Genomic DNA, 27878 nt, shown 5'->3' on the forward strand with positions numbered 1-27878 from the left:
CTTTTTCTTGTCTATGACTGTAGTATCATTACAAAGATTGCTGGCCATCTTTATGTCTTTTTCATTTGTAGGGAAATGTATTATTTTTATTTTTATTTACTTTTATTTTATTCATGTATTCCTTACCTTTCTTTCAGTGAAAAGATTCAAAGCAGCTAACAGCATAATTAAAAACAATATAGTTGATAGCCTAGTCCTGGCTGACTGAAGTAAATGTTCCCCCCAAGAACCTGAGTGAACAGGCAGGGTTATATGAGAAGATGATCCTGTAGGTAATCAGGACCCAAACGTTGTAGGGCTTTAAAGGTAATAGCCTTGCCGAAAACTATTTGGCAGCCAGTGGAGTGAATTTAATATTGGTGCAATAGGATCACTTCTAGATGTACCAGTAGCCAATCTTGCTGCCATATTTTGAACTAAATAAAGTTTCCAAACTTGTATAGCACATTCCAGAAGCCATGTCTTGAGGTTATGAGCATGTGCACTATCATCTTTAGATCATCCAGCTCTAGGAAGGGGCACAGCTCGCATAACAGCTGAAGCTAATAGTAAGCACTCCCGGCTGTTATATCTATCTGGGCTATCATTTGGAGCAATAGTTTATAGAGAAATCTTGTAGCACCTTTGAGACTAACTGAAAGAAAAAAGTTGGCAGCAGGAGCTTTCGTAGATTCAGTCTATTTCCTCAGATGCTTTTGGTGGAGTGGAAGCCGGGAACAGACATATATATGCCATTGGTATGTGAGAATGTTGTGTATGGAAATGAAATAGCAAATCCAGTTTTACCGATGGTCGTTTGTGGACAAAGACATAGCCATTGAATATCTAAATGGGATGGCAAGACCAGTTTGGCCTTGGAAACTAGCCTGTAAATGGGGAGAATAAAGAGTGTAGGACACCTCCATGAGGATGGAATCAGATAGTGTTGAAATGTGTGTAGCGAGTCAGGAAGCCATTGTCCCTGTTCAAACCATTGCTGAGGGACTGCAGTTTATGAATGAATTCCAATTCTGTTGTTTCCCTTTCTTTTTTTAATTTTTCTTTATTTTAAAAATAATCTTTATTATCATATATACAATGTACATTCAAGAATATATAACAGAAGATATATAAAAACAAAGATTCATGGTTCTCCTTTACAATTCTCTTTGTTTCCCCTCTTCCCCCCCCCCCACTTTCCCTCCCTAGATACTTATCTTTAATGACATAATATATTTTAACAGCAAAATCTCAAATTTTCCTCTATTCTTGTTTCATACAGACCCCCTTTCACTTGAATAACTAGTTTTCTCTATTTGTATATACAAGTCTATGTATTATTTTCTTTAAATATTTATAATATAATATATTGGTTCCATTCAATAAAGAAATTTGAACCTTTTCTCTCATTTCATTTCTTGTTACTTGTTTCTTTTTCAGTTATTATCCAACCAGTATCCTTTAAATTATTCTTTATGTAAATTTTACCAGTTTTAATAAAATCCCAAAAAGGAGAGATTCATAAGAAAATAAAAAGAGTAAAACATACTTTCCATAATAAAGTGTAGTCTCTAACTATTACAATTACTACATTTGTTTATGTAGTTTTGACTGTCTTTTTTCACAATATTTCAACAAAGGTTTCTATATTTGCACATCTGTCTTGTCATGACTATCATCATCACGCAGTAACGTTAATTTATCCATCTCAATTACGTCTGTTGCTTTAGTTAATCATTCATCAATATCTTTCTTTCCAGATTTTTCCAGTTTTTAGCTACTATGATTCTTGCGGACGTTATTAAGTACAGTATTAATTTCAAGTGTTTCCTTAATTCTGTGTCGTCTGTCATATTTAACAAAATTGTCTCAGGTTTTAATTTAACATTTATCTGATATATTTCCATTATTATTTTATGTACTTCTTTCCAATAGATTTTAATATATGGACAAGCCCACCACATATGGTAAAAGATCCATAATGATTGTTACATCTCCAACATGTTTCTGATTTATTTTTCCTCATTTTTGCCAGTCTCGTGGGAGAGTAAATACCACCTATGTAAAAATTTTATGAAATTTTCTTTTATATCCATATAGCATGTAAAATTTAGATCTTTCCCCATGCGTTTTCCCATCTGTCCAGTTGTATATTTCGTCCAATATTTTTTATCCATTCAATCATGCTGGTCTTTATTACTTCCTCTTCCAATTCTAATTTCAAACATAGCAATAGCAAGTAGCAATAGCAAGTACAGTTCTATACTGCTTATCAGTGCACTTAAGCACTCCCTAAGCGGTTTACAAAGTGTAAGCTAATTGCCCCCAACAATCTGGGTACTCATTTTAGCGACCTCAGAAGGATGCAAGCCTGAGTCGAGCTTGAGCCCTTTCACTGGTATTGAACTCGCAACCTTATGAGTTGAGTGAGTGAGTGGCTGCAATACAGGCATTTAACTACTGCGCTACCATTTCACCTAATTCTCTTTTAACTGTTGTTATTCCTTCTTGTTTTACATCTATTCTATATCTTTCTGCTAGTTGTCTGTGTGGGAACCAACTCAATTTTATATTTTCTTTATCTAGTTCTTCCCAACTCTTCATGCAAAGGGTTCCATTTTCATTTTTCAACAACTCATTATATTTTAACCAACTTTTTTCTTTTAGTTTTTCTCTTTTCATGAAAGCCTCGTGGGGCGACACCCAATCTGGAATTTGTTGATATTTTTTCTCTTTATACTTCAACCAAATTCTCAATAAAGTTCTTTGTATTATATGATCATTAAAATCTTTGTTTTGGTCTAATTTCCCATGCCATAAATATGCGTGCCACCCGTATCTTGTATTGAACCCTTCCAAATTCAATAAATTTTCTTTCTCGAAACCAATCCATTCTTTTATCCATTCTAAACAGTTTGCATAATAATAAATCCCTTTCCAATCTACCTTTGTAGATCTTGTATTCAAGGACTGCTGTTCTGAGGTCTGAGGTGGAATGCCCAGGGAAATTGAAATGTTCTGCCACCGGTTTTTGTCTATTCCCATTCCTAATATCTAATTTATGTCCATTTATCTTCTGGAGCAGGGCCTGGCCTGTTTGCCCGATGTAGAGTGCTGATGGGCATTGTATCAGGCCCAGAACTTTCCTAACCAAAGACAGATCATTTGCCTTGAAAGCCTCAGTTCAGAAACTCTTACAAAAGTTCCTGTCAATACCTCACATTGTTCTTTGCACCTTCAGTTGGTGGACCAATTTCTCCAGTGCCATGACAGAGAAAGCGTCTCTGTCTACCCTATGCCATCTCTGCTGCTCACCACAGAACCATCCATGATGGGTTAGGGTGCCCACACTCTAGACATGATGGTTATGGAACAATTGGCCAACGCAGAAAAGTATTTCATAACATATCAATGTCCTTGAATTCTCCACCATGTGGAAAGCCTTTCGTGTATTCCAAATACTATTCCATCCCAAGACCATTCAAGTGGCTATAGACAACACTATGGTAGCCTTCTACCTTAACAAGCAAGGAGGAATGCATTCCTGTAACCTCTTTCACCTCACACTTCAGATCTAGAATTGATGTATCTGCAGGGACATATTCCTGTTGGTGAGATACCTGCCAGTATCCTTGTTTGCACCTGCACAGTATCCTTGTGAATGACCTCAGCAGGGCAACCTCCTCTTCCCATGAGTGGAAGATGAACTCAGTCCTTTTTCAACATCACACTTGGGATAGACCTCTTTGTGTCTCTGGCAAATGCCTAATGCAATCAGTTCTGCAACAGAGGTGCTTGAATCAAAACCTCTCTAAGAGACACATTTCTTTACTCTCTCTGCTGTACACTTTTCTTCCCTTCCCTTTCCTCTCCTCACCAGGATCATCACAAAGGTCAAGGAGGACAATGCAAATATTATTCTGATAACTCCACACAGGTGGCCCCACGAGCTGTGGTTATCTAGTCTTCTCTGGCTGTCCAGCAGCAACTTTCTTTGTTTTGCATGATGTTCAGATTTCCTCTTGCATGGAGAGGAAATCTGAACATCATGGAAAAGAAATTGAGAATACTCAATTTGGATGTGGCCACTCTCAAGATAACCACTTGGTGATTCCACCAAAATGCAGCTCTAGAAGCATCCAAAAATTTCAACACAGGTGCACATAACTCCATATGTATAAGTGTACAGGTAATAGACAACAGTTACAAGTAAGCAACCTGTTCTCTTTGGATATCCTCATAATTTCTGAACTATGTAATTAATATATATGTGAGCAGATATAAAGAATCTGATGAGAAACACGTGCTAAAGAAAAGCATCATCTTTTACCATTGTACGATTTAAAGAAGGAGGTAATTACCATACCCTGTCTAGTGTTGTACCCACTAAAACAAAGACAGGCAACTTGAGTGGGTCCCATTACAATTATGCCCACCCATACCTACTGCAGGCTGCATTCCTGTCAGGTGCTGATAAAATACGGCTACAAACTGAGAAGAGCCATGAAAACAAACCAGAAATGCCTGTTCTAATGGAAGCTTCCATGTTTGCTTTTGAATTTCAATGAAAATGCATGAAACCCCCTTTAAAGCAAGCATGTTCTGGTTTACCAGCATGATTTATCACTGGCTGTCTGTGAGGAGCTCTTGTGAAGACACATGTGGAGAGGTAGGCTGCTGCATGTTGTACATTGCTCCCATGTACTATACACACCTGGTACAAAACAACCTTTATTTTAGGTGGTAGCTTTCATAATAACCAAACGAGAGTCTGAACATACTGTTAAAGCACTGAATCTTATATTTGCCAAAGAATCAGTGATCTGTCATATGGGTCGTCTTTTCTCTTCGTGTTTGCTTGCCAGTGGAGGCCAGTTCCATCTGCAGGCTCATTAGCAATTGAAATGTTTGATCTGCAGATATTATTAAGGTAATTACATGTCTGTTATTTGATTCTGTTTTTTCCAGAGTTATCTTCATTATACTTTATCAGATCTTCATGACTAAATTGTATATCAGTCTCTAATTTCAGTGTGACTTCCATTGTACTCAGACTTTATGATGCTTTGCTGAACAGGAGGATTTCCCTCCAGACACTGCAGTCACTTGTGTTTTCAATTAAAATATTGTCTATACAATAAGGAATGGTCTATTCTTTTATTAGCTTGGCTTATTATACCTGTTCATTCATCTACATCAAGTGAAGCTCTGGTCTCATGGCCTTCTGCCTCATAGAAACTAGTTTTTGGTCACCTTCATACTTGCTAAGATTTCAATCAATTGTTCTCCCTTATGCCTTGATATTATTAAAGACTTTGCATCAGGTGGCTGTGGGATTTTAATGCCTTTCTCCTTTATGACACCTTGAAACACAAGTAAGGGCTTCCAGCAACATTTGTTAGGGTTTGTGGTACTTTAAAAAATATCATTTTTATTTGATCCTTTTTTCATTTCTCTGCTTTCATGTAGAGTTTACATTTAGAAAGTAACACATCAATCATATACACCTGACGGTGAAAATATATTCAGACATCTGAAGTGTTTATGCAGCCTCAGATCCTGGACAAAGATTCATTGTACAGCTAATGTCATGGCAATAAATACAACATTTTTATAGGAAGTAAACTCAAACATGCAAGCAAGTGGTTCTGATCCCAGTGCAACAGAATGAAAACTCAAACGCTTAGCTAGAAATTATTGGATGTTAAATACATATAATGAAAAGTGAGGGATACTTCTGATTCCTTTTTAAATTGTCTTGGCTTCTGGCAAGTATGGTCCTAATGAAAAGTTTGTGGTCTGAGATAAGTTGTAGAACAGTTGTTTTTGCTAGACATCTGTCGCACAGGAACTTGCTGCATTTGTGAAACTTTGGGTACTTCTTGAGGAACAACAAACATTTTTTAAAATCCAAAGTTTGTAAAACAATCAACAAAGGAAAAACCTCAAACCCAGTATAAATGTATTATTATACTTTTGCTGATTTTGGTAGGAGATTAATTTAGTATTTCACATTTCTTCAGGGGTAGGTTGCTATTTAAAATCATTTGGGAATAATTGCTATATTGTTGGCCCAGTACATACTGCCAAGAAGCGGCATCCAGGCAGCCATTCTAGGGTTAGGGACTGCACACTAACCACATGGTCCCTAACCCTAGGACATCATGGCGGCGGCGTAATGGCGGCCTCCCACCCATATGGGGGCCGCCATCATGATGTAAGCGACACGCAGCATATAGACGTCACTGTGTGTCACGTCATGAGTGCGCAGCGTTCCAAGAAGAACCCAGTTTTTCCGGGATCTTTTTGGGGTGGAGGGACGCCACACAGTTTGGCTGCTGTGGCGTCCCTCCACAGAAAAACCGACCACCGCCAACCCGCTTTTTTGGAGCGGTATGTACCAGGCCGTTGTTAAAATATTTTAGTGACCATTCTGCAGACTAGATCCTCAAGTTAAAAATCTACAAGGCTGTTTGAAAAAGAAAAAAAAACTATTAAATTAAGTAATGTGTTACTCAAAATGCACTACTTATTTTTAAATGGATCACAGCCAATACAAGTACCAACTCATGAACAAGAAACTCAGAGTAGACATTCTTGTAAGTGGCAAGCTACATAAAGAGATCCACCTTGAAATATGAGCTAAAGGTCTGGACTCAAGGGACAAGGATAGATTACAGTTTAAACTCTAGCTGTCCTTGGAAATGTGAATACTTATCAGATTAATCAAGCTGTAGGATTTTAGCTAATTTTTGTGAGGGTTGTTAATCTTATATTTACATTGTCCCCAATAAACGTGTTATTAGTGGCACAAAGACTTCGAGGTGCTATGGGGTAGGTATTGGGTCTACATTTTGATCAAGAAAGTTGATGATAAATCTGTATTGTTAAGCATGTAGGGGTGTCTTGTTTTACTGTTAGAGAATGGAGTGAGCTGTCTTGAGAATTCAGAGACAACTGTTAAACCAAATGTTTTGCATATTGCTGGTATTTCCTTGAAGAACCACAGTTAGATATAGACCAGGGAGAGTACAACTGCAAACAGGGCAGGGGCCATTTTTCCTTCTTGGGCCTGCCTGGCAAGTCACAGTATGCTTCAGTGCTCCCAAAGTAGTGTGATGCCATTTTGGCCATTTCCCCGCCCCCTTTTTTTCTTCTTTTGGGCAGTTTTGGGAGATTTGGGGCAGTTTGAGAGCATAAAACCTCCCCAAAACCTGTTAGATTTTTTTAAATGGGGGGGGGGAGTTGAGGGGCTTCTGGAGGGTCCCATAGACTGCATTTAGGGATCCAAAGAGGCACATGGAGCCTATGGGATGTACTTTGCCCACTCAGTATAGGCAATGGGCTCCTTCCCTTGGTGAATCAAATAATAATTGAAACCTCTTTACATAATGCAAGTGTCATGTATTTCTCCTAAAAGATTTAGTGCAACCATTTCCTCACAATCCAAAAGGCAGTGACACAGAAATAACCCCAACAGCCCATAAAGCTGGCAAAACAGCAACAATTTTCTCATACATCAAGCCCTTTGTTATAGAAATGGTTGTTGTTTGTTCTTTAGAGAAATGCAATGCAAGAACATAGCTTGTTTGTCTTCTTTTATCAAGTGAGTAATAATTTTTTAATAATTTCTTTTATTTATATACTGCTATTCCAAAGATCATAGCGCTGAACAGCAAGTAAGCTAATTAGCAAGTAAGCTAATTTGCCCCCAACAGTCTGGGTACTCATTTTAGCGACCTCAGAAGGATGCAAGCCTGAGTCGAGCTTGGGCCCTTTTGCTGGTCTTGAACTCGGAACCTTGTGGTTTCGAGTGAATGGCTGCAGTACAGGCATTTAACCACTGCGCCACCAGTAGTGGAAGCAGACAAACAATGCTTTGAAATTACAGGCCTCTTCCTGGTATATGTTGCTCTTGAGTTTTTTCTGTTTCTCTTTCTGGGAGGTGACTGGTATATGTGTGTGCGACTGGCAGTCATATTACTCAAAGAAGTTTGGGGGGGAGAGGTAACATGCCAATTTCAAGGCAGCCATCACTGCACCTCTTTCAATTGTGCAATCAGGGCTACTGCCCCCAATGCACATCCCACCTCCTTGCCTTATGCCCTACCCAGCATGCCTTTAGGGGGTTTGTTTTGTTTTTCACTTTTTTTGCACAATTCCGGTGCTCTGCTGCAATGATTGAAGTCTTTAAAAGTAAAAAGAAAAAAAGAAAGGTAATTGGGGTTCTGGGGAGAGGGAGGGGGACAGGGGGACACTGATCCCACATGACTAGGAATCACCCAACTGTCCTGGGAGCAACATTTCGTACCTCGGGACTTGTGCAATTATGGGTTTTCCCCATCATTGAGAAGGGCCAGATTGGGGACTAGGCAGCTATGGATTAGAGACAGTGTCATGCTATGAGTATCGCCAAAGCCGCTTCTTTCCTGGTGCAATTGCAGTTTAAAAGCTGCCTGTAGTAATTTTCTTAGATTAATAAAAATGACCCTCAGAGTGGTTTGAGTTGTGCACTGCTGCTGCATAGCAACACCATATTGAACAAGCTGGTTTTGCATAGGAGTCATGTTTCTAGAAGAGGAACTTCACAGATTCAGCAAAGGGAATCTGGCAAAGGGAAAGCTGGTGGCATAAAGTAAGACTTCTCTTTCTATACTAAGGAAGACGTTTATAGTGTCCCCTGAAGATTATGATGCTCCTGATATCTGAGTGTCAGGTTCTGAAAGAGTCCTAGTAACTGAAAACACACAGAACTATTATCAAATAAACTTGAATGACACATTTCCTAGCTCTGGTAATCATTGCTTGTTAATTGATTAACAACAAAGATTATCTTATTAAATAATAATTCCTACAGTTTTGATCTAACCATGGCAAGTAAATTAACAATACATAAAGCAATCTTGTATGCCACGTTGGGTCTCTTCATGTGAGAAAGGCAGCATAGGAATGAAACAAACAAACAAAAACAATAGAGAATGTCCTGATTTGAAAAGATCCTGCTTTTCCCAACCAAAAACTCAGTTGCACTGAAGCTGCTGTGTGTCTATTAACACTGGTTGCCAGAGGCCTGATCTGCAGGCTTCCATGTGGTAATAATTGCAAACATCTTTGATGCCTCTTAGAAGAATTTGGAAGTAGCATATTGACAGTCACAATGTTACTTGCAGAAGAAAGTGTTATAAAGGGGAGCAATATGATTACTTTTAAATATTTAATGACAGCATCATTAACAAAAAATTGTACAAGACATTTTCCTATTATTTTATAAGCATTGTTTTGGACAGTTGTTGAGCCATTTTGGTATGTGTGGGAGGTTAATGAAAACATTTTTAAAATAACATTGAGATTAAAGTGCTGCATTACTCTTGGAAAACAATTGAGTACCATGTTGCTTTCTTGCTTGAGAATCAGTTTCAAGCTTTACCACTTTATTTCTCCACTCCTTTTCTTCTCCTTGTCTCTCTAACAATACCGTCTTCCTCCTGTTTTTCTTCTGCATTGCTGTCCTTCTTTCAGTCCTTACTGTTTTTTCTGACACCTCCCTTCTCTTCTCAATTGCTATGGAATCTTCCTTCCTGTTTTCTTTATCACTTTGGCAGCCTGTTGCTACAAAAGTTTATACTAGTTCCACATGCACAAAATTTTGTTCTGACATTTTCTCACTTGAGACACATTAAGAGGATGGCACTTTAAAAAGATGAAGATTTGATTAATGGCTTATGTTGTGCTTTTGCTTTCTCCCTTTTCCCCACAGAACATTCCTACTCTGGGAAGTGTAGCAATAACCATGGTGCTTCACAACTGTGATGAGGTAGCTGTGGCTGGATTTGGTTATGACATGAATTCTCCAAATGCACCACTACATTATTATGAGAATATAAAGATGTCTGCCATCAAAGAGGTAAGGAATTCTTTATTCAGTAAGCATTAGCCATGATAGCTGTATGCATGTCTAGGATGGATAATGGGGAATGGCTTTTATCTTCTTGTTCTTCCTAGAGCCATGTAGTAGCAACTTTTAGAACCAGAACAGGTGGCTCCTTGGTGTAATCCTTCATATGTCTCATTATCAACAAAACCTTACCTGGAAAATAGAAAAGCATACAAAAGAAATGCACCAACATTGTGCTCCTATAGGTTCATAAAAATAATGCATGATCTTATTTTGGGACTTCTTGGCAGACGTCTTCTGTGTTTCTTTCACTTCCAGACTAGCCATCAGGAAGAAGAGAAAATTGGGTTCAGATTGGGTAATAGAACATGTGACTGTTCCAAACTTAGCAGTTCAGTTGAAGTTACTACTTCAGCTATATCCACAGTACATACTTACAGTGATTTTAAACATTTTATAGTACTCTTGGCTATACAAGAACAATGCTAAGAACCAATATGTTTTGTGAAGGTGCAAAGAATATTTTTAGTGGTGTCTCATCTCCAAGAGCTCTTATGCTATAAAGATCTGAAAATGGCTTTTTAATTTGAGAGAGAAAAGGGCAAGAGTTTGAACTGAAATAATAGTTTTCAAAGGATAATAATTAAAACTATAGTCAAACAAAACATTACATTCTAGCCAACAAATTCCACAAGTTATTTGTTAGCTTTCAAGATGTTATTCTACTGTTTTGTTTTTGTTTTCCTTCAAAAGGGTATCCTTTTAGAATAATAATCACCAGCAGATAATCAGTTCATTTTTGAAGTCAGGTAATCACCACATATATTCAAAGAAGAATGCCATTGACTATGAAGACAATAGGCAGAGGGTTTTTTCTCCTTCTCTCTTTCCTAGTTAGCAGAAAGAAACTATTCAATCTATATAACAGCTGCCTTTGACTGTTCAGAAGTGAGACTGGATTGAATAGTAGTTATTCAAGTCTTGTGTGTATATCCATTATGGTTGCTATAGACTCAGATAATCTAAGAGTCCCACCTGGTTTGAGAGGATTACTCTCAAATGAAGCTATTGTAAACATACCAGTCTTAAAGAGGGTGCAATACTAATGTGGACCTGGATTGCCTAATAATGGCAAAACCCATCACAAAATCATAAGAAGCTCTATGGAAAGAGGAGCAAAAAAAATGCCATCTTTAATTTTCCCAAAGTGCTTTCTGGTTGTAGTCATGACCATTAGAAAAAGATAGGAAGAATGAATTGCTCATCCTTCATCCCACATGGATTCTTTTTTTGTATTTTCTCATCTGTGGATACTCATCTAATCTTCACTTCAGATACAAGTTATCTTAGGTTTCTCCTAATACAAAAAGAGCCATCTGCTCCAAAGTATCAATAATTTATTCTTCTCCAGCCTCCCCTTCTCTTCTTTGAATTAATTGTTTGTAATATTATGGAATCTAACTAGATGAGAAGGGATTGCATTTCTGTTGTGCCTTTCCTTTTTAATATTAATGACACCTGATAATTGTTAGTTACTTGGGAATTAAGTTGAAAGGTAAAAGGGACAGTGGCCTGGTTTGTCATCTTCTGTTTACTCCTGGAAGTGAGAATTTACTTGCAGTACTCCAAGATCATTGTTCCATAATTTATACAAATGCTTAAAGGTGACAATTATGTTACATACTTAGTGATCTATGATTAAGGGGGCATATACCATTATTTTAGGCAAATATCTAGAGAGAACATATTTGTCCTTTGGGTACTGAGTGAGCAGTTTCTTTTTATGCAGAAGTCCTAGATGCTCATGTTACCTTACAAGTGCTTGTTGCCATAAAAGAGCCAGTTCAGTCCATGGTACATTACATGGTTCATTAAAGCTTTTGAATATTAGCATTAGTACCAGGTAGGTTCAAGATTTATAAATGATGTTGTATTGAGAAAGAGAGGAAGAAATTAATCCTCATAAGTCTTGAGACACAATTATATACAACAATGGAAGGGCAGGGTAATGAGGGTGTGTTGATTTACTTCTCCTACTTCCATTCTGTAGTAATATTTACATGTGCATTAAAACCTTGAGCAGTTTCACTTGAACTTAAAATCTATGCCTTTTTGAAAAGAGTCTTTGGGATTCATCCAGAAAAGTAGGTGTGACACTTTGAGCCTAAAACAGCTGCTGAATGGAACTAATGAAGTGAGTCTGTGTTGCTTTACAGCATGTTAGTTAGCTTTGTAAAGTTTTTGTTGTTGTGTGCCTCTAAATCATTTCCAAATTATGGTGACTCCAAGGCAACCCTATTATGAGGTTTTCTTGGCAAGATTTGTTTAGAGGGGGTTTGCCAGTGCCTTCCTGTGAGGCTGAGAGAGAGTGACTTGCCCAATGTCATTCAGTGGTTTTTCATTACTGAGTGGAGATTCAAACTTTAGTCTCCCAGAGTCCTAGTTCAGCACTTAATGTATACAATACTGCTTTATACACAATACATACACTTTTTGTTTCTGTTATGTTAGAAAATATAGGTAATGTAATCTATACAAAGTGGTCCTTCTCTCTGAAGGAGATTCCAAAACGGTGGTCTGTATTGCCAGGCACAGGGCGAATGAACTGCTTCATATATAATACTGATATTAGTTGTTAAAAGCAAAGTTTCAAACCAAGAGTTCTGACACTGGTTTATTTAATTAAGTAGATTTTGTTTTAAACCACAATATCTGGTTCAAACATATTACTAAGCCAGGATTCTTTAAAAGCAAAAGTGAACTTTTCTGGCGTCCTCCCAGTCATGCAAATGGAGGAGGTAGGGAAAAAACCTTCCCTAGACTTCATTCAGAATTGTCTGTAGCCATATTTAGCATTCAGGATCAGAACTTAAACACATTAGCAGAGAGAGTAGACTAGATTCACTGTCTCCATCTTTATATGGAGAAGCTCTCCTATACTTTGAAATATCAGGTTTTCTCAACGTGTAAACAGGCCTCACATGTAGAGGCGGCTGTCCACTTCAGGCATCACTCTCAATTTAAAGAGAGTAATGATGGAGGAGACAGAGCAACCCTTCATCTACTCCCACATTCAGTTACCCTTACCTTACCTTGAAAGTCTAAATAAGTGCTAAACTATGGTTTAGCATTATATATATATTAATCCAGCCCACCAATGCCCATATTATTTTGCAGGGGTGGGGGTCTGGAACTACATGATCTGTTGGAACAAGAGGGGGAAAGTGTTTCTTCAGTTTCTGTTTGTACAAAATTCAGTGAACACTAGATCTAACAATCCTGTTGGAATTCTTGTTCTAATGGTGGGGGAATGGATGAAATAACCTACTAAGGAAATTAGATTGCCAACACACACACTCTTTCTACTAAGCCTAATTACAAGTTTCAGGAAGGTAAAAGAGTCCCTCCCCAAATCTCCATTGTTTTTAGTCAGTAAGAATAAATAGAAACTCTCTCTCTGCTGCTAGTTCCATGTGTGTGTGTGTGTGTCTGTCCACACACACACACACACACACACACACACACACTCATTCGTTCATTCATAGGAGCTTCTCTGGGAATGTCCATCAACCAGCAATTCTATTGTGCTGTGTCTTAGAGGGAACAGACCTGCAGGCTACAGCGTGTGTTCTCTAACGCAAGGTGTGTCATTGATTTACACGCAATGTCTGCTTGACATCTCCCTGGACACCCTTTAAAAAACCAGTGACTCATCTCTAGGGAATTTTTCTTCTGAATACATACAAAGCCAGTGAATTGCATTTGTTTGCAGCTGGGTGGAGATGGCCCCTCCTGTGCCAAGATCAAGGATGATAAAGCCTTAGGTTAGAAACAAATGGGCTTTCTCCTTCTGGTAGACTGTTGCACTGTGTGAAGTTTCAGGTTTTGTAATATATAAAGGCCAAATAAAATAAAATAATGCAGGGTGTTAACTGTGAAATGGGGCATCTCAGGCTACCAGCTGTATATCTCTGGTATAAGGTTTCTGTATGTGGAAGTTCCCTTATCCAGAAGGCACATTTCTCCAGTCCATGCATGATTCCTTGATCTCAATGATACTGTTCATGAATAACTTCCATAACAACATTTTTACAGTATGAGATCTATCAAAATTTATTTGCAAGAGAGGAAGAGCAATGAACAATGACTGAGAGGAAAAATATATATATATATATATATATATATATATATATATATATATATATATAGAGAGAGAGAGAGAGAGAGAGGGAAAGGAGAAGGAAATAAAGAGATGGGCAAAGTGTGTAGAAGAAGATCTAGGGAAAGGGTAAGAGGAAGTAAGAGAGAAGATAATAAGAAAGAAAAAGAATGGAGGTGAGAGGTTAAGAGAAAGTGTTGGACAGTGTAGAGGAGGAGATAATCCGGAAGGATAAGGTAAAATGTATAAAAGAAATATTGGAAAAGAATAGATGAAGATTAAGAAGAAGGAAGAGATGTGAAAGGATAAAAAGAAGTTCTGGATGGAGTGTAGAGGAGGAAGATATAGAAAGGAAAAGTAAAGAGTGGGAGGGAAAAGATGAGAGAGGATAGATAAGGTCTATGATAGAAGGAAAAGATAAAAAGAGGGGGGAAATGAATAAAGAAGGATAAGAGTGATGATAGGAAGGTGATAGTGATGATAGGAAAGATTTGAGAAAATAATAAAGATGAATAGAAACAAAAGACCTTTTTAAGGAAAACCAAAGGAAACAAAAGACTTTAGAAATCAATACTAGGGATCTTAAACTGAATGGAATAAGTGACGAAACTGAGGAATTTGACAAAATACTTTTAGGTAAAGAACACAAGAGAACATCCAAATTATATAAATTTCTATAAAAGCTAGACCAAGAGCAGGATATAATAACAGATGTAATGATAAAATGGGCTTCAGATTGTGGCAACATTATCAACCTAGAAAGCTAGAAGTATGCCAGAGAAAAAACCAAAAAGTTCACACTGTCACAAAGCCTGAAAGAGAATTATTGGAAAATGGAGAACTGATGGTACCTAACCCCGAATAGACTAGCTAAGATTGACGAGAAGAAATCCAATCTATGTTGGAAATGTCAAGCGGCAAGAGGTACCTGGTTTCATGTGTGGTGGCGTTGTCCCAAGCTGAAAATTTATTGGAAAGAAATACACATAACAATTGAAAGAATATTGAATATAAAATTTGAACCCAGACCTGAAATATATTTATTAAATATGATAAACAAAATACTATCAGAAATTGAAAGGAAATACGGGCGAGTATTACTGTATTTGGTAACAACTGCCAGACTATTATTAGCCCAATACTGGAAGAAAAATGACATACCGGACTTAGATTTATGGCTTCGGAAATTAATGGACACAATTGAGATGGACAAACTTACAGCATATGTGAAACAAAAAGATACCGACAAGGTAGAAAGAGACTGGTATCCGATATTGCAGTTTTATAAATCGAGATGGTCGTAATGAAGGGGTTCATTTATAAATTTAAATGTATCTGAAAAATACTTTTCTTTTCTTCCACTTTTTGCCAAATTAAGTGAATACATTTAATGATGTTAGAATTTCAGATGTACTTAAGAGGAAGACAACAGAGTTATTGGTATAAACAGACAAGAAGAGAATAATAATCGCAAGGGTGGGATGTGGGCGGTAGGAAGTTATTGGGAAAACATTACTGAAGGGGACTATGTATGAGAAGTATGTAATCCTGGAAACCAAACTGTATAACCGTGATTTTATGTTGTAAAAACGGAGGGAAAAAAAGAAATCAATACTAGACAGAAGCCAAGCAAAGGGTGGATAAACAAATAGGAAATATCTGGACAGTATGGAGATGGATGGAAATACAACAACAATTGATGTAAATTAATACAATTTATTATGTATATATTATGTACATTCCTATAATATATAAAGACTGTGATAAAACATGTATAAGAATATGTTGAATATATATATATATATATATTAACAAATTCTTTGCAAACAAGCTTCATGACACGGACTGGCGTAACCTTATTCATTACAGGCATTGTATTTGGCTTGGTAGAATCTGCCTTCAGTTCAGAAAACTATCCTTGTGAAGAAGTACTGTAGAATTAAAATGAGATGTTCTTTTAGAATTGGCTGAACTGATATGGATGTTCCTTTATTTCTGAGTTAGAGAGACAGCAAGAGAAGTCATGCCAGTAGCTCTTGATTTTTGTCCCAAACTTCATCTATTCTTGCTTTCTCACTGGTTTTTCACAAAACTCTCCTTTTGGCCAAGAGGTTGTACATAAGCAGAAAAGGATACCCTAATGCCACCCACAATGCCTGCACTAGTAAAGCTATTGCTGAATAGCTTAATCAGCAAAGATTTTGTTTAGGAATGAGATGTTTATTATTTGTTTGATTTTTTAAAAACTGGAAAAATCCACCTTTTTACTAAAAGAAAGAAAGAGTGAAGAAGAAATGTGATGATCATCAGTGCAGCACGTAGGGGCTCACAAATCTTGTATTGTAAGGCATTTAATTTGTAATGTCGTTTATCTCATTCTAACTCTGAATCTACATTTTTCTTATTAACCTCATTGGACTGAAGGGCTTTGAATTCCAAGAGCATTAATTGGACTGTCTGCTGCTTTAGCAAGTCCTTTTATGTTCATCAGATCTAGGAAATGTGTGAATCCAGTGTTGGTTTAAGCTGGCACCTCAGGAAGTTAGCTTGCTGCCAAGGCATGCTAAGATCAAAGCTAAAGCATGTAAGCCTCCTGCAAACTGATATATTGGAAGAGCTGTCTCATACCCTGAGTATCAGAAGAGCTGTTATGTCTTATTTCTCAGAAGTTTGTTACCTTGTCTTGGAAATGTACGGTACTTGAGTCTATTCATTTCAAACTGTTCAGTGATCTTTCAACCGTATTTCTGTTATTCCTCTTTAAACAAAATTAGTGGTTACAATATTAGAATAGACAAAACATGCAGGGATAGCTGTGTTGGCCATTTAACAAATACAAACAAAAATCCATCAGTCATACCTTTATTGGCCAACTGAAATGCACAGTATACTTGTTGCAAGCTTTCAAAGCTCGATGGGCTTTTTTATCAGGCAAGATGTTACAAATTAAACAGGAGGGGGGAAAATTGGAGATGTTTGTCAGATGCCTGCATGTTGTTTCAGTCCTTAGTAAAGATGGTATGCTGAGGAGGATATCTTTTGCACTCAGACTCCTCTTCCTTCTGTCCATGCGCAACAGGGAGATTTTCAAAGTCCAGGAAATTTAAAGTTCATTTGCATCTCAACCGGCCCCTCCTATTGAGATGCAAATGGACTTTAAATTTCCTGGGCTTTGAAAATCTCCCTATTGCTGAGCTGGCCAGAAGGAGGAGAACCATGACTGCAAAAGATATCCTCCCCAGCATAACATCTTTTCTAAGGACTGAAACAACATTTTTTCCCCTCCTGTTTGGTTTGTAACATCTTGCCTGATGAAGAAGTGCATGGAGCTTCAAAAGCTTGCAACAAATATATTGTGCATTTCAGTTGGTCAATAAAGGTATTGCTGCTGGATTTTTGTTTGTAAATATTAGAATAGGATTGGGGTGATGCAGTTTCTAGTTCCCACTGAATCATAAAACTCACTGGGTGAGCTTCTGCAACAATAAACTCAGGAGGAAGAGGGTCATGGATCCTGGCTTGAGCTCACTAGAAGAAATGCAGGATATAAATGTAGTAAATGAATAGATGTAACAAATAAGAAAAGTTCCTTGCAGTGTTTCTTGCGGTGACCTAGAATAGTCTGTGTGGAGGATAAGAAAAGGGGGAAACTCGAATTAATTGAAACAAATCTGTCTTATCTAGGGATGGCTTGGTTTCAGATCCAGTTTCTCTGTTTAGATGTGATTGCCTAGCCTAGCCTTCTCCAACTTGTTGCCTTCCACATTGCCATGCTGGCTGAGGCTGGTTGTAGTTAAAACACATCTGGAGGGCACCAGGTTATGGAAGATTGGCCTAGTTTTTTTGTAGCTGGAATAAGCCCCATTTTTATAGCAGGAAATGCCTCCTCTCAAGGTACCCACATATTTCAATGGCTCTTCTAAGGCAACTGTGAATAATAAAATATGTTCAGCCATAAGCTTTTTGATGGAGATCTCACCCAACAAAACCAATAAAAGCATTAATAGTAGCTCAGCTACAGTTGGCTGAACAATTTCCCTCTCTTACTGTGTAGACTTCCTCCTTACAGTCAGGCCACAGGCAAACACATAGAACTTACCTTAAGCCATTATACAAAGGGCTGGCACAGCTAAACACTGAATGTATGTACTAAGATGTCAGCCAGAACCTTACATTATCATTGCATGATTGTTACAGGTTGAACTTCCCTTATCCTGAAATCTGAAGACCTTCAAATACTGAAACTTTTTGCTGGCAGCCTTTTGCTTCCTTCTCCAATGAAAGGGAGTTAGTTACATGTCCAGCCCTCACTGAATTTTTCCTCAAGGAGCCATTGTAGAAATTTGATGGGGGTAAGAGACTAGGGGGGAGGTAGAGAGGACTCTAGTTATGGCAGGCAAGTGAAGTGCCAGTTGGTGGCAGCAGCCAAATCCTCTTGGATTTTTCTCTCTCTTCCTAGTTAGGAAGGCTATTTTCCAAAAAGGGCGGAAACTAAGTGTGCTGACAGCCAGGGAAGCATCTGGGATGTCTGCTTTTTCCATGGACCTTCCTGGAACTGCATGAACCAGAGTCATCCCTGCTTCCTTCTCTTCTCTTCCCCCCGTCAAGTTTCTGACAGTGGAGAAGCAAGAAGAAAAACTCAATGGATGCTGGACGTGTGACTAACCTCCATTCCCCCCCCATCCCTTATTCACAATGGATATGTATATGCGAATACAAGTATTCAAAAAAAATTTAAAAATCCAAAATATGAAACATTTCTAGCCTCAAGCATTTTGGATAAGGGAGGCTCAACCTGTATAATATTCTGCCAGGTGAGACTTTTCTCTTGTCCTTTCTTCCATCTCCAAGATGATTAAAAAGATTCTGGTAGGAATTTATTTCCTTGTATAGGGTGAATATTGGTCTAAGCTTGAAAAACCAAGGACAGGGCAAGAGATGCTACAAAGTACTAAAGGTGGCATTGTGTATAATGCTACTGGAGGAGGTAGAGAAACATCTTGCTTCCTGAAAAAAGGAATTGGGTGGGGATATTGTGATACTGTGAGTGCAAATAGTAAATGAATTTTTAAACTTTTATGGGTGCCGTATTACAAAAGGGCCTGCAGTTACTCACTTGCAGTTACCTTATATCTCAACCTCAAGATAGGATCTAGTATTTTACCTCCTTGTTAGGCACTGAAAACTGCTAAATATACAAATATGATTACTTCAAGCCCACAGGATTCAGCTGTCCTGGAAGACTACACTATTCCACTTTATTGAAAATTGAGAACCACTGAAATAAAGGATAATGGGCTTAGAAAATAATTTAATTAAAGAGTGAAAGAAACCTATTTCCAGTAATGTGATATGGTGTTGGGCTTTTGGTCCTGTATCTTGTACAGATTTAATAGAAAGTCTGCAAAATGGCGGCACTGGGATTTCTTCCATGAAAATCATCATTATTAGTCAACAATCTGTAAGTGATGATGATAGCACTATTAGGATTCCACTAGAATCCAGATGAGGGGAGAATGAGGAGAATGATTTGAAAGAGCCTCTTTAGTTGCCAGATGCATAATTTTCCAAGTCTTTTATTTTACCAAGGATGATAGGTGGATGGAATATCACTTGATATCAGCTGGCCATGATGAACAGCTTGTCCTGAGTTTTTGGAACATGGAGAGGGCTAACTCAGTATTAATAGCAACTGGGAATAAACGTCAAAACGTTTGTATTACAGTCAGCCCTTGTTATACACGGATTCAAGCATACACGGTTTGAAAATGTTCAAGAAAAGTATAAATTTCAAATATCAAATCTTGATTTTTCATTTTTTTTATAAGGGACACCATTTTGCTATGCATTATACATAATGAGACTTGAGCATACACGGATTTTGTTATACACGGAGGATCTTGGAACCAAACCCCAGCGTATAACAAGGGTCCACTGTATTTCCTTGTTTTCTTTTGCTCATTTTAAAAAATCGATTTAAATATATATATATATATATATATATATATCTTGATATCTGTGTACTGAATGAAATAAAATCAATAAAAAATTAAATAAGAGACAGAAGCAGTCAAGCAGTTTGTGATTCTGATAATAGATATCACTGAGGATGAGGTATAAGGCCTGGTGATAAGGACTATAAGAAGATAAATGAGGAACATGGGGAATTAAATTTGTTTATTACTTTTTCATTGTTCAAAGCAATTTATATAAAAATCAAAAGATTAAATAAAGCAAAAACAAATACAAGCAAGGTCCCTTTCCCATGTCCATTAGCCTATTTTGCTTTTTAATTTGTACTCTCATCCCTTTTTCTGCATGGTTGGGGCAGTTCTATACATAAAGCTATAAAACTGTGGCCATCACATAGGTTTGAGCTAGACTTTTGCTTTAGTTAACTAGCATCGACTACAGAACTCCACAATTTGAAAAGGAAATAAACCATATTTAAATTGTATGAGCCATCCAAACATATGCAAATATGGGCCTGAATCCTGTTGGTATTCCCATCTAAAGAAGACTTGTTGACTCAGCTGCCAAATGACAAATTAAAAGATGTGTAAATACCATTGATTTAATGAGTCTACTTTAGTTGCAACTGGCAATACAATTCGAACCATATAGTTATATTCAAAAACCTGAGAGTAGATGGAGATGGTGTAGAATTCTAGATATGACATGTCACATGACATAGTGTTCAGCTGTTGATTTAATAACATATGGAACATGAGTACTGAATTTTGGAAGAGTATGTGCTCTGATGGTGTGTATCCAGTATTGCTGGTAAGCGTGAACAATGAGGCTTCTTTCAAACTATTACATAAGACTAGTTTGATGATTAATGGACTGACAACATGGTGCCCCTCAAGCCTGCCTGACAAGCTGCTGTGGGAGTACAAGAAACAACACTGGTTGAAAGAAGGATCAGCTTGTAGAGCAAGAGGTTGAAGCAGCATGATCTGCAAAACCGTAATACATTTTAAAGACCCACAGTGATGACTGATGTGGTTCTCCCTAGCCCCCTTTTAAAAATCCTTAAACTCATATTCTTTTTCTGCTTGTGATAAAAAGCAGGGATAACACAAATGGTGCTCTTGAGAGGAAGCTGGTATGCCAGATACAGGGAGAAGGGCATCTTAAGGTTAGTTTTGGGCTGTGGACTTTTGAAGTTCAAAGAGCTGGAGAGGTCAGGGAACAAAGAAGCTGCAGACATTACTATGAAGACATGTCAACAGGTGATGCTTCATTTTGTTTGGGGGTCAAATCACATTCAGCAATGGCTTCTTAATGTCTTCAAGAGGAGTTACTGCACATTATATGATTCAGAACGCAACCTTCAGCCTGAATTCTTTGTTAAATTTTAAGATACGTAGTGTTCTGCTTTAGGCAAAGTAGGATCTGAAATCATGATCTGGACAGTCCAGAGTTTACATTAGCAATATCCAAATAATAGAGCATAGGGAATTAACGCAAGGGCCATCTAAAAAACCAGATCAAAACATAGTTCAAGTTCCAAGCTGACAAGGTCAAACTAGAAAGCAAGTAGGTTAGTCAAGAGCATGGTCAAAGAGAATCCAAAATCAAGTATACAGTGAATCCAATGGAAGAAGACCTAAGGAACTCTTTAGCAGGAGATGGACTCACTCTCCAGATGTTGCTTGCAGCAAACGTCCTTGCTTAAAACAGAGGCGTATAAAGCTGAGCTCCCAAAAACCCATCCAAGTCTCAGCTTCAGGCACTTGGAAATTCTCCACATGAGGACCTTGTACCTGAGGTGTTTATCCTTACGGGATAATATTCTCAGTATTAGCCTCTGTTTTAACCCAAAACAAAAGGACTCATATTTCTGTAAAACAGTTTTATTCCTAGACCCATTATCCCAGTCTTCCAGAACTGCTCTTTGAATTAAAAAAAACAACAACAACAAGCCGACCCTTTATTTTGTTAAATTCCTAGAGTTCTTCTGATGGAAAAAGGTGGCATTTAAATTTAGTCAGGGTTTGTTCCTACTACGAAAAAAATTTAATTGCTGATCAGTTTAAATGACCCTCGTTCCCATTTGAAACCAGTTCCTGTCACAATGTGATCAATTCCTGTCATGATAAGCAAGGCAAACACACACACACAAAATGATTTTTCTAGACACTAGTTTCTAAGGGGTTCTTTTGAAAAGAATCGATTCCGATGAGTGGGAACAACAGATCGGAATTGCATCATTTTGAAGTAGAAGGACTAATGGCAGAGGGATATTTACCTCAGTTTTTGGGAGATTTCACACACACACCAGTGCTGCCTTTTTGTTTGTGGTGTGATAAGATTCTTCAATCAATTTGTTTGTTTGTTTTTTAAAAAATTCAACATGCCATGCCTTGCCTTCCTCATCCTCATCTTCCCACCATGCCATGCTATGCTTTGATCTTCCTCGTCTCGCTCCATCCTTGCCCTCCTCTTCCCTCATGCCATGCCATGCTATGCCTAGCCTTCCTCCCTCTCACGCATCCTGATCTTCCTCTTCTCCCATGTCATGCTCTGCCTGATCTCCTTTCCCCTTGTGCCGTACTGATCCTTCACTTCCCCCTCATGCCATGCCTTGCTTTGCCTTGCCTTGATCTTCCTCCCCCTCGTACTGTCCTTGCCCTCCTCTTCCCCCCATGCCATGCTATGCCATGCCTTGCCTTCCTCTTCCTCTCCCTCGCCGCACTGACCCGTCCTTGTCCTCCTCTTCCTCCTCCTCCTCTTCTGCCCCCCTCCCTGCACAGGCTTGTCAAGAGGCCCAGTGCCTGCCAATGCTCTCCCCCCACTCAGAGTCTGGGCTGCCGTTTACGTCACTGATAACTGACATGCATTTTGAAGCGGCCCAACTAGTGGAGACGATAACCGTGCCAAAAAAGAAGTGATTACACAGGGCTAATGAAAAGTTCCATTTTCATGGTGGGAACAACGGACCTCTTGAAATTGATTACCACACAGAGCGAAGGCAAATTGCAAACCCGGTTTAAAATTTAAGTGGGAATGTGCCCTCAAAATATTGGGTGATATAATTCTCTCTTTTATATGAATAAGTCTTGGAACTCAAACTGATAGTGCATATTGCAAAATTTGGAGCTGCATTTAAAAAATAAATAAATTCTACTTACAGAAGAAAAGGAGCCTAAAAGGTAGGAGCACTTATTGAAAACATTCTTAAAATCAGAAAAAGTTCTAGGTAGAAATTCTAATTATCAGGATGAAGTAATAACTTCACCACCTGTTCTAATTCTTCCATGCCTTTCTGCCTCTATAGATAAATTTTTTCTCTGCATTTCTTGATAGTCCCTCATATCTCTGAGGAGAAAACAGGATTCTAAAAGAATTCTGCCACAACAACACAGCATTAAACAAACTGGATATAAAATATGCCCAATTTTCATATTTGGGTTCCAAATAAATTGTAGCATTCTGTTGTATCATAAATTCAGAATTGTAGCTCTCAAGCATACAGGAACATAATAACTGTTTTATTGTCAACTCAATCCCAATATGCAATATTACTAATTCATCCTGGGTGTTTTCCACAGTGTTGTCTCTGACGTCTTAGAAATTGACATGCATACATTTCTGGACTGTGATAAAAAAAAATCAACATGGTTCTTTCCTCAAGTTCAAGTGTAAGATGCCATCTAGTGCTTCTTTCACCTGAGTTATTAATTCAAACCTTGAACTTCTCTGATTTTTTTCAAATTTCTCTCTGGGAAGACTGCTTTAGATGAGATGGCTAGCCTTGCACAACTGTGGTGATAGCATTGCCCTATAAAGATCTGTGTTTTGGATTTAGACCAGAGGTGAATAAAGTACAACTCTGCCCAGCTTTCTGTATATTTGGAGAATTAGCAGAGTTGTACTGTTTTGCAATGCCTTTGAATTGTTTGGGAGCATTTGGGGGCAAAAAAATCACTTGGGGAAAAAGCCACATTTGGAGGGACTAAGGGATGTCCTGAGAGCCAGTATGGTATATAGTGGTTTGTATTTTGAATCCCTGCCTGGTCATGGAAGCCCACTGGATGACTTTGGGTTAGTCATACTCTCTCAGCCTCCAAGGAAAGCAAAGGCAAAGCTCCTTGAACAAATCTTATCAAGAAAACCCTGTGATAGGTTCACCTTAGGATTGCCATAAGTCAAAATTGATTTGAACACACATAATAATAGCAACAACAAGGAGTAACCTGAGAGTATTACAAACTCCCAAATTATAGATGTCCAGAAACTAAGACACATAGTGATGGATTCAAACTACAGGAAAAGATATTCCATCTAAATCTCAGGGGAAACTTCCTGATGAGCTGTTGGACAGTGGAATATGCTGCCTCAGAGAATGGTGGAGTTTCCTCCCTTGGAGGTCTTTAAACAGAGGCTGGATGGCCATCTGTCAGGGGTGCTTTGATTGTGTATTCCTGCATGGCAGATGGTTGGACTGGATGTCCCTTGTGGCCTCTTCCAACTCTATGGTTCTATGGATGTCTTGGGGAGGCTTCAGGGGCCTCAAAAAGAAGTTGGGAGCTGAATGTAGCTCTGAACCATAATGCTCCCCACTCCATGTAACAGTAAAATATCTTGCCTAGTAAAAAGCTAAAACTCTCCCTTCTGTACTACTCTCAAATTATAAGAAATCTGTCAGGGTCTGAATCTAGGACATTTAACTAGGCTGACCACATGTATCACCAAGAAAGATAATAAATGGTGCAAATTTGCTTTTGTTAATTTAGATGATAATGCCAATTGTAGAATTACTGTACTTTATTACTACTATAGTTACAATGTATCTCACTAAATGTATCCATTTGTTTATTGAATTTATGCCCGTTTGCAAAAAAAAAAAAAGTGATCAAAATGGTTAACAATAAAATACAGAGTAGAAACCATGGTGGAGGAAGATGGTGCCCTGTGTGCTCAGTCGCTCAGGGACAACCTGTATCAGATTAAAACTCTTACCTGCATAATTCTTGTCCTTCATCTTCCCATGGTACTTGGCAAGATCTAGGAGAAGCTGCTACTTACAGGTGGAGAACAGGAAGGGAAGCCAGACCATGAAGTACTGTATTTTCTGGTGTATAAGACTACTTTTTAACCCAAGGGGTCATCTTATATGCCGGGTGTCATCTTATACGGCAGGTGCTGAAACTTCTGAGCCGGAATGGAGAATCTGCGGTCGCCGCATATGGGGGGGGGGGGGGGAGCTCAAAAATGGCCGCAGCCACATCCCCACCGTATGCGACGATCATATGAAAGCAGTTACCGCTCTGATAGTCTTGGAGACAGGGAGGGCTGGGCAGGCAGGGAGAGCTGACCAATCCAAGCAGGCTTTGTATACAACAAGGTTTCCTGCTAAGTACCTGCATGTCATTTGAATTAAAATTACCATATTGAAATAAAATCTGATGTTTTTTTAATTTTTATTTGGTGTGCGTTGGAAGAGGGGTAGTCTTATACGGCGAGTATATCCCAAACTATATATTTTAACTGGAAAAATTGAGGGTCGTCTTATATGCCCAGTCATCTTATACACCGGAAAATACGGTAGTAGCTGGACTCAGTTCATTGGAGAGAAGGGAAGAATTGAGGGTGCCCTGATGGATGGAGTGCACCCCTCCTTTTCCTTCACTCTGGAGCCTAGAACAGCTGTATCATGTTCTGAATTGCGTCCCACTCCCCTTCCAACTGGTAAGAAGCAGTAGCAAATCCACCTCATAGTAGCATTCTCAATCCAACATTTTACCAGACTGTTTCAAAAATGCAATGGGAGACCTTATCAAAGGCCTTACTGAAATCAAGATATGCTACATCCATAAAATTCCCTTCATCTACCAAGCTTGTAAGTCTATCAAAAATAAGATTCATTTGGCATGATTTGTTTTTGAGAAACCCATGTAGACTTTTAGTGATCACAGCATTCCTTTCTAAGTGCTTACAGACTGTTTAATGATCTGCTCTCAAATTAATTCTGTCATTTTTATTTCCCTTTCTCAATTATAGAATAAGGTGAGCACATTCAGTGGAAGAAAGAGGTGCCTGTGTGTGTATCTCTCTATCTGTAGCCATATATTTATTAATATTGCCTTGTATTATCCCTACTGTTGTAAGCCGCCCGGATTCCCAGTGATTGGACGGGATATAAATAAATCCTATTATTATTATTATTATTATTATTATTATTATTATTATTAGATATGCATATACAGATAGCTACTCCTATAGCAGGAATTTCAGCAATTTCAGCATTTCTTATCTCTGCAGGGTGGAGTTTTATCTGTCTTTACATTCACTCTATCTCTCAGGGTTAAAGGCATAATAGTCCTCAGCCCTCTTGCCTCTAGCCACTCTCCTCACATTTACTGTTAAACAGAGATACCTTAACTTGTATTGTAAAAAAAATCTCCCTTGTTAAAAACTGTTCTATACAAGAAGCACCCAGGAAAAGAAAGAAGACACTGAATGCTAAATCCAGTGCAGAAGAAGTCTGCAAAGGTGATAATATGTGGTATTGGTTAGCCAGAGGAGAGCTTCAGTGGGATTGAATTGAGTATCTCCAGATGGCCAAGAGGAAGCTTTTGCTGTAGCCAAGCAGCAGCACAGTTTCCATGACATATGGTTGGCTTTCTGTCAGGTGGCAAATGCATTAGTACCAGGACATTTCAGGAAATGTCCCTGGCCCTAGCTTGCCATTCTTAAGCAATGAGAGACATCGACTTATGGGTTTCTCTGCTGTGATTTAATCTTTATGGGATTTTGGTGTGCTAGCCATCAAGATAAGTATGTCTGATAATGAGGGTCCAAGCAACTGCAGTGAAGCTAATTGGCTGTGGCTGAGCAGCTTTTCCTCATGTAGGATTGGTTTATTATGCATCTGGATCCAACCCATGCATAGTTTTCAAATGGTTACCTGTACTTGGAGACAAGAAGCAAGAAAAATTAGGCAAAAGAGTAGATATTCTCTGATTAAGCATACTTTTTCCAAGGCCACATACGTAATCAGATAAAAATGCTAAGACTTTGCTCAAATCATGTTACATTTGCCATTCTGTCCACTCTCTTGCACAGTCACTCACAGTGACTGCAGTTGCAAGCAATACACCTTGTCTTTCAGAACAACTTTCTTTTGCCCTTTTTCCCATTACTACTTACAGAACATATCAGACAGTTCAATCAAGACTGTAAACAGAACAGGAGTAAGGGGCTTTTTTTTAACATCACATGAAGAGTTCTGGCTGGAGCACAGAGAAATCCGTTGCTTCTGCCATCCCCTCAGACCATCAGTAGGTTTGTTTGTACAAGTGAGAGTGGTTCAGAGTTCTGATTGAAAATAAGAGACTGGGAAAAGGGAAGCACAAAAGGAGTGAGTCAAGAGCTTTGTCTAGTAGGCTACATGTGTGTTTTTCTAGGACTCAGTGCCAGTAATAATAATCATGGGCTTCCTGGGGCTAATAATGCCCTGGCAATATGGTTTCTCATCAAAAGCCCTGGGCTTGGGATTTTTGAAGAAAGAAGAGTGAGCAATGGTTACAGCAGCATCACATGACTAAATCTTTATTGGCAATTAAATGTTGTTATAATGTATGTGTCTGTCCACTGCTGCAGTAGTCCAATGAACAAAGAATAGCAAGGAAAAGAAAACAAAATATAATGCCATTAATTAGAAAGTAATATATTCCATGGAACCAAGCCTTCTCCTGAAACTCCTCTTCATGTTTGCATATGAATTTAATAAGGAATAGTCCTCCTGTGCTACAAAGGACATTATCACACGGGAGGAATGTCTCCCAATTTTGAAAGAAAAGAAGGTAGGGCCAATTCAAAAATGAACGCTATTAC

At 38.3% G+C, this 27878-nt stretch overlaps 1 protein-coding gene across 4 annotated transcripts in view; it reads left to right on the forward strand.

Moving 5' to 3' along the window:
• ST3GAL3 (ST3 beta-galactoside alpha-2,3-sialyltransferase 3) overlaps positions 1–27878 on the forward strand; it is a 279714-nt gene that overhangs the window by 239330 nt on the left and 12506 nt on the right. For all 4 annotated transcript variants that reach the window (XM_089514962.1, XM_089514963.1, XM_089514965.1 and 1 more), the window contains one exon: positions 9737–9883. In XM_089514962.1, coding sequence (XP_089371088.1) covers positions 9737–9883 — 147 coding nt within the window. The remainder of the gene's footprint in view (positions 1–9736; positions 9884–27878) is intronic.

The sequence above is a fragment of the Sceloporus occidentalis genome, unplaced genomic scaffold (genome assembly GCF_023333645.1).
Source record: "Sceloporus occidentalis isolate IW3139 unplaced genomic scaffold, rSceOcc1.0.p SCAF_3, whole genome shotgun sequence".
NCBI lineage: Eukaryota > Metazoa > Chordata > Lepidosauria > Squamata > Phrynosomatidae > Sceloporus > Sceloporus occidentalis.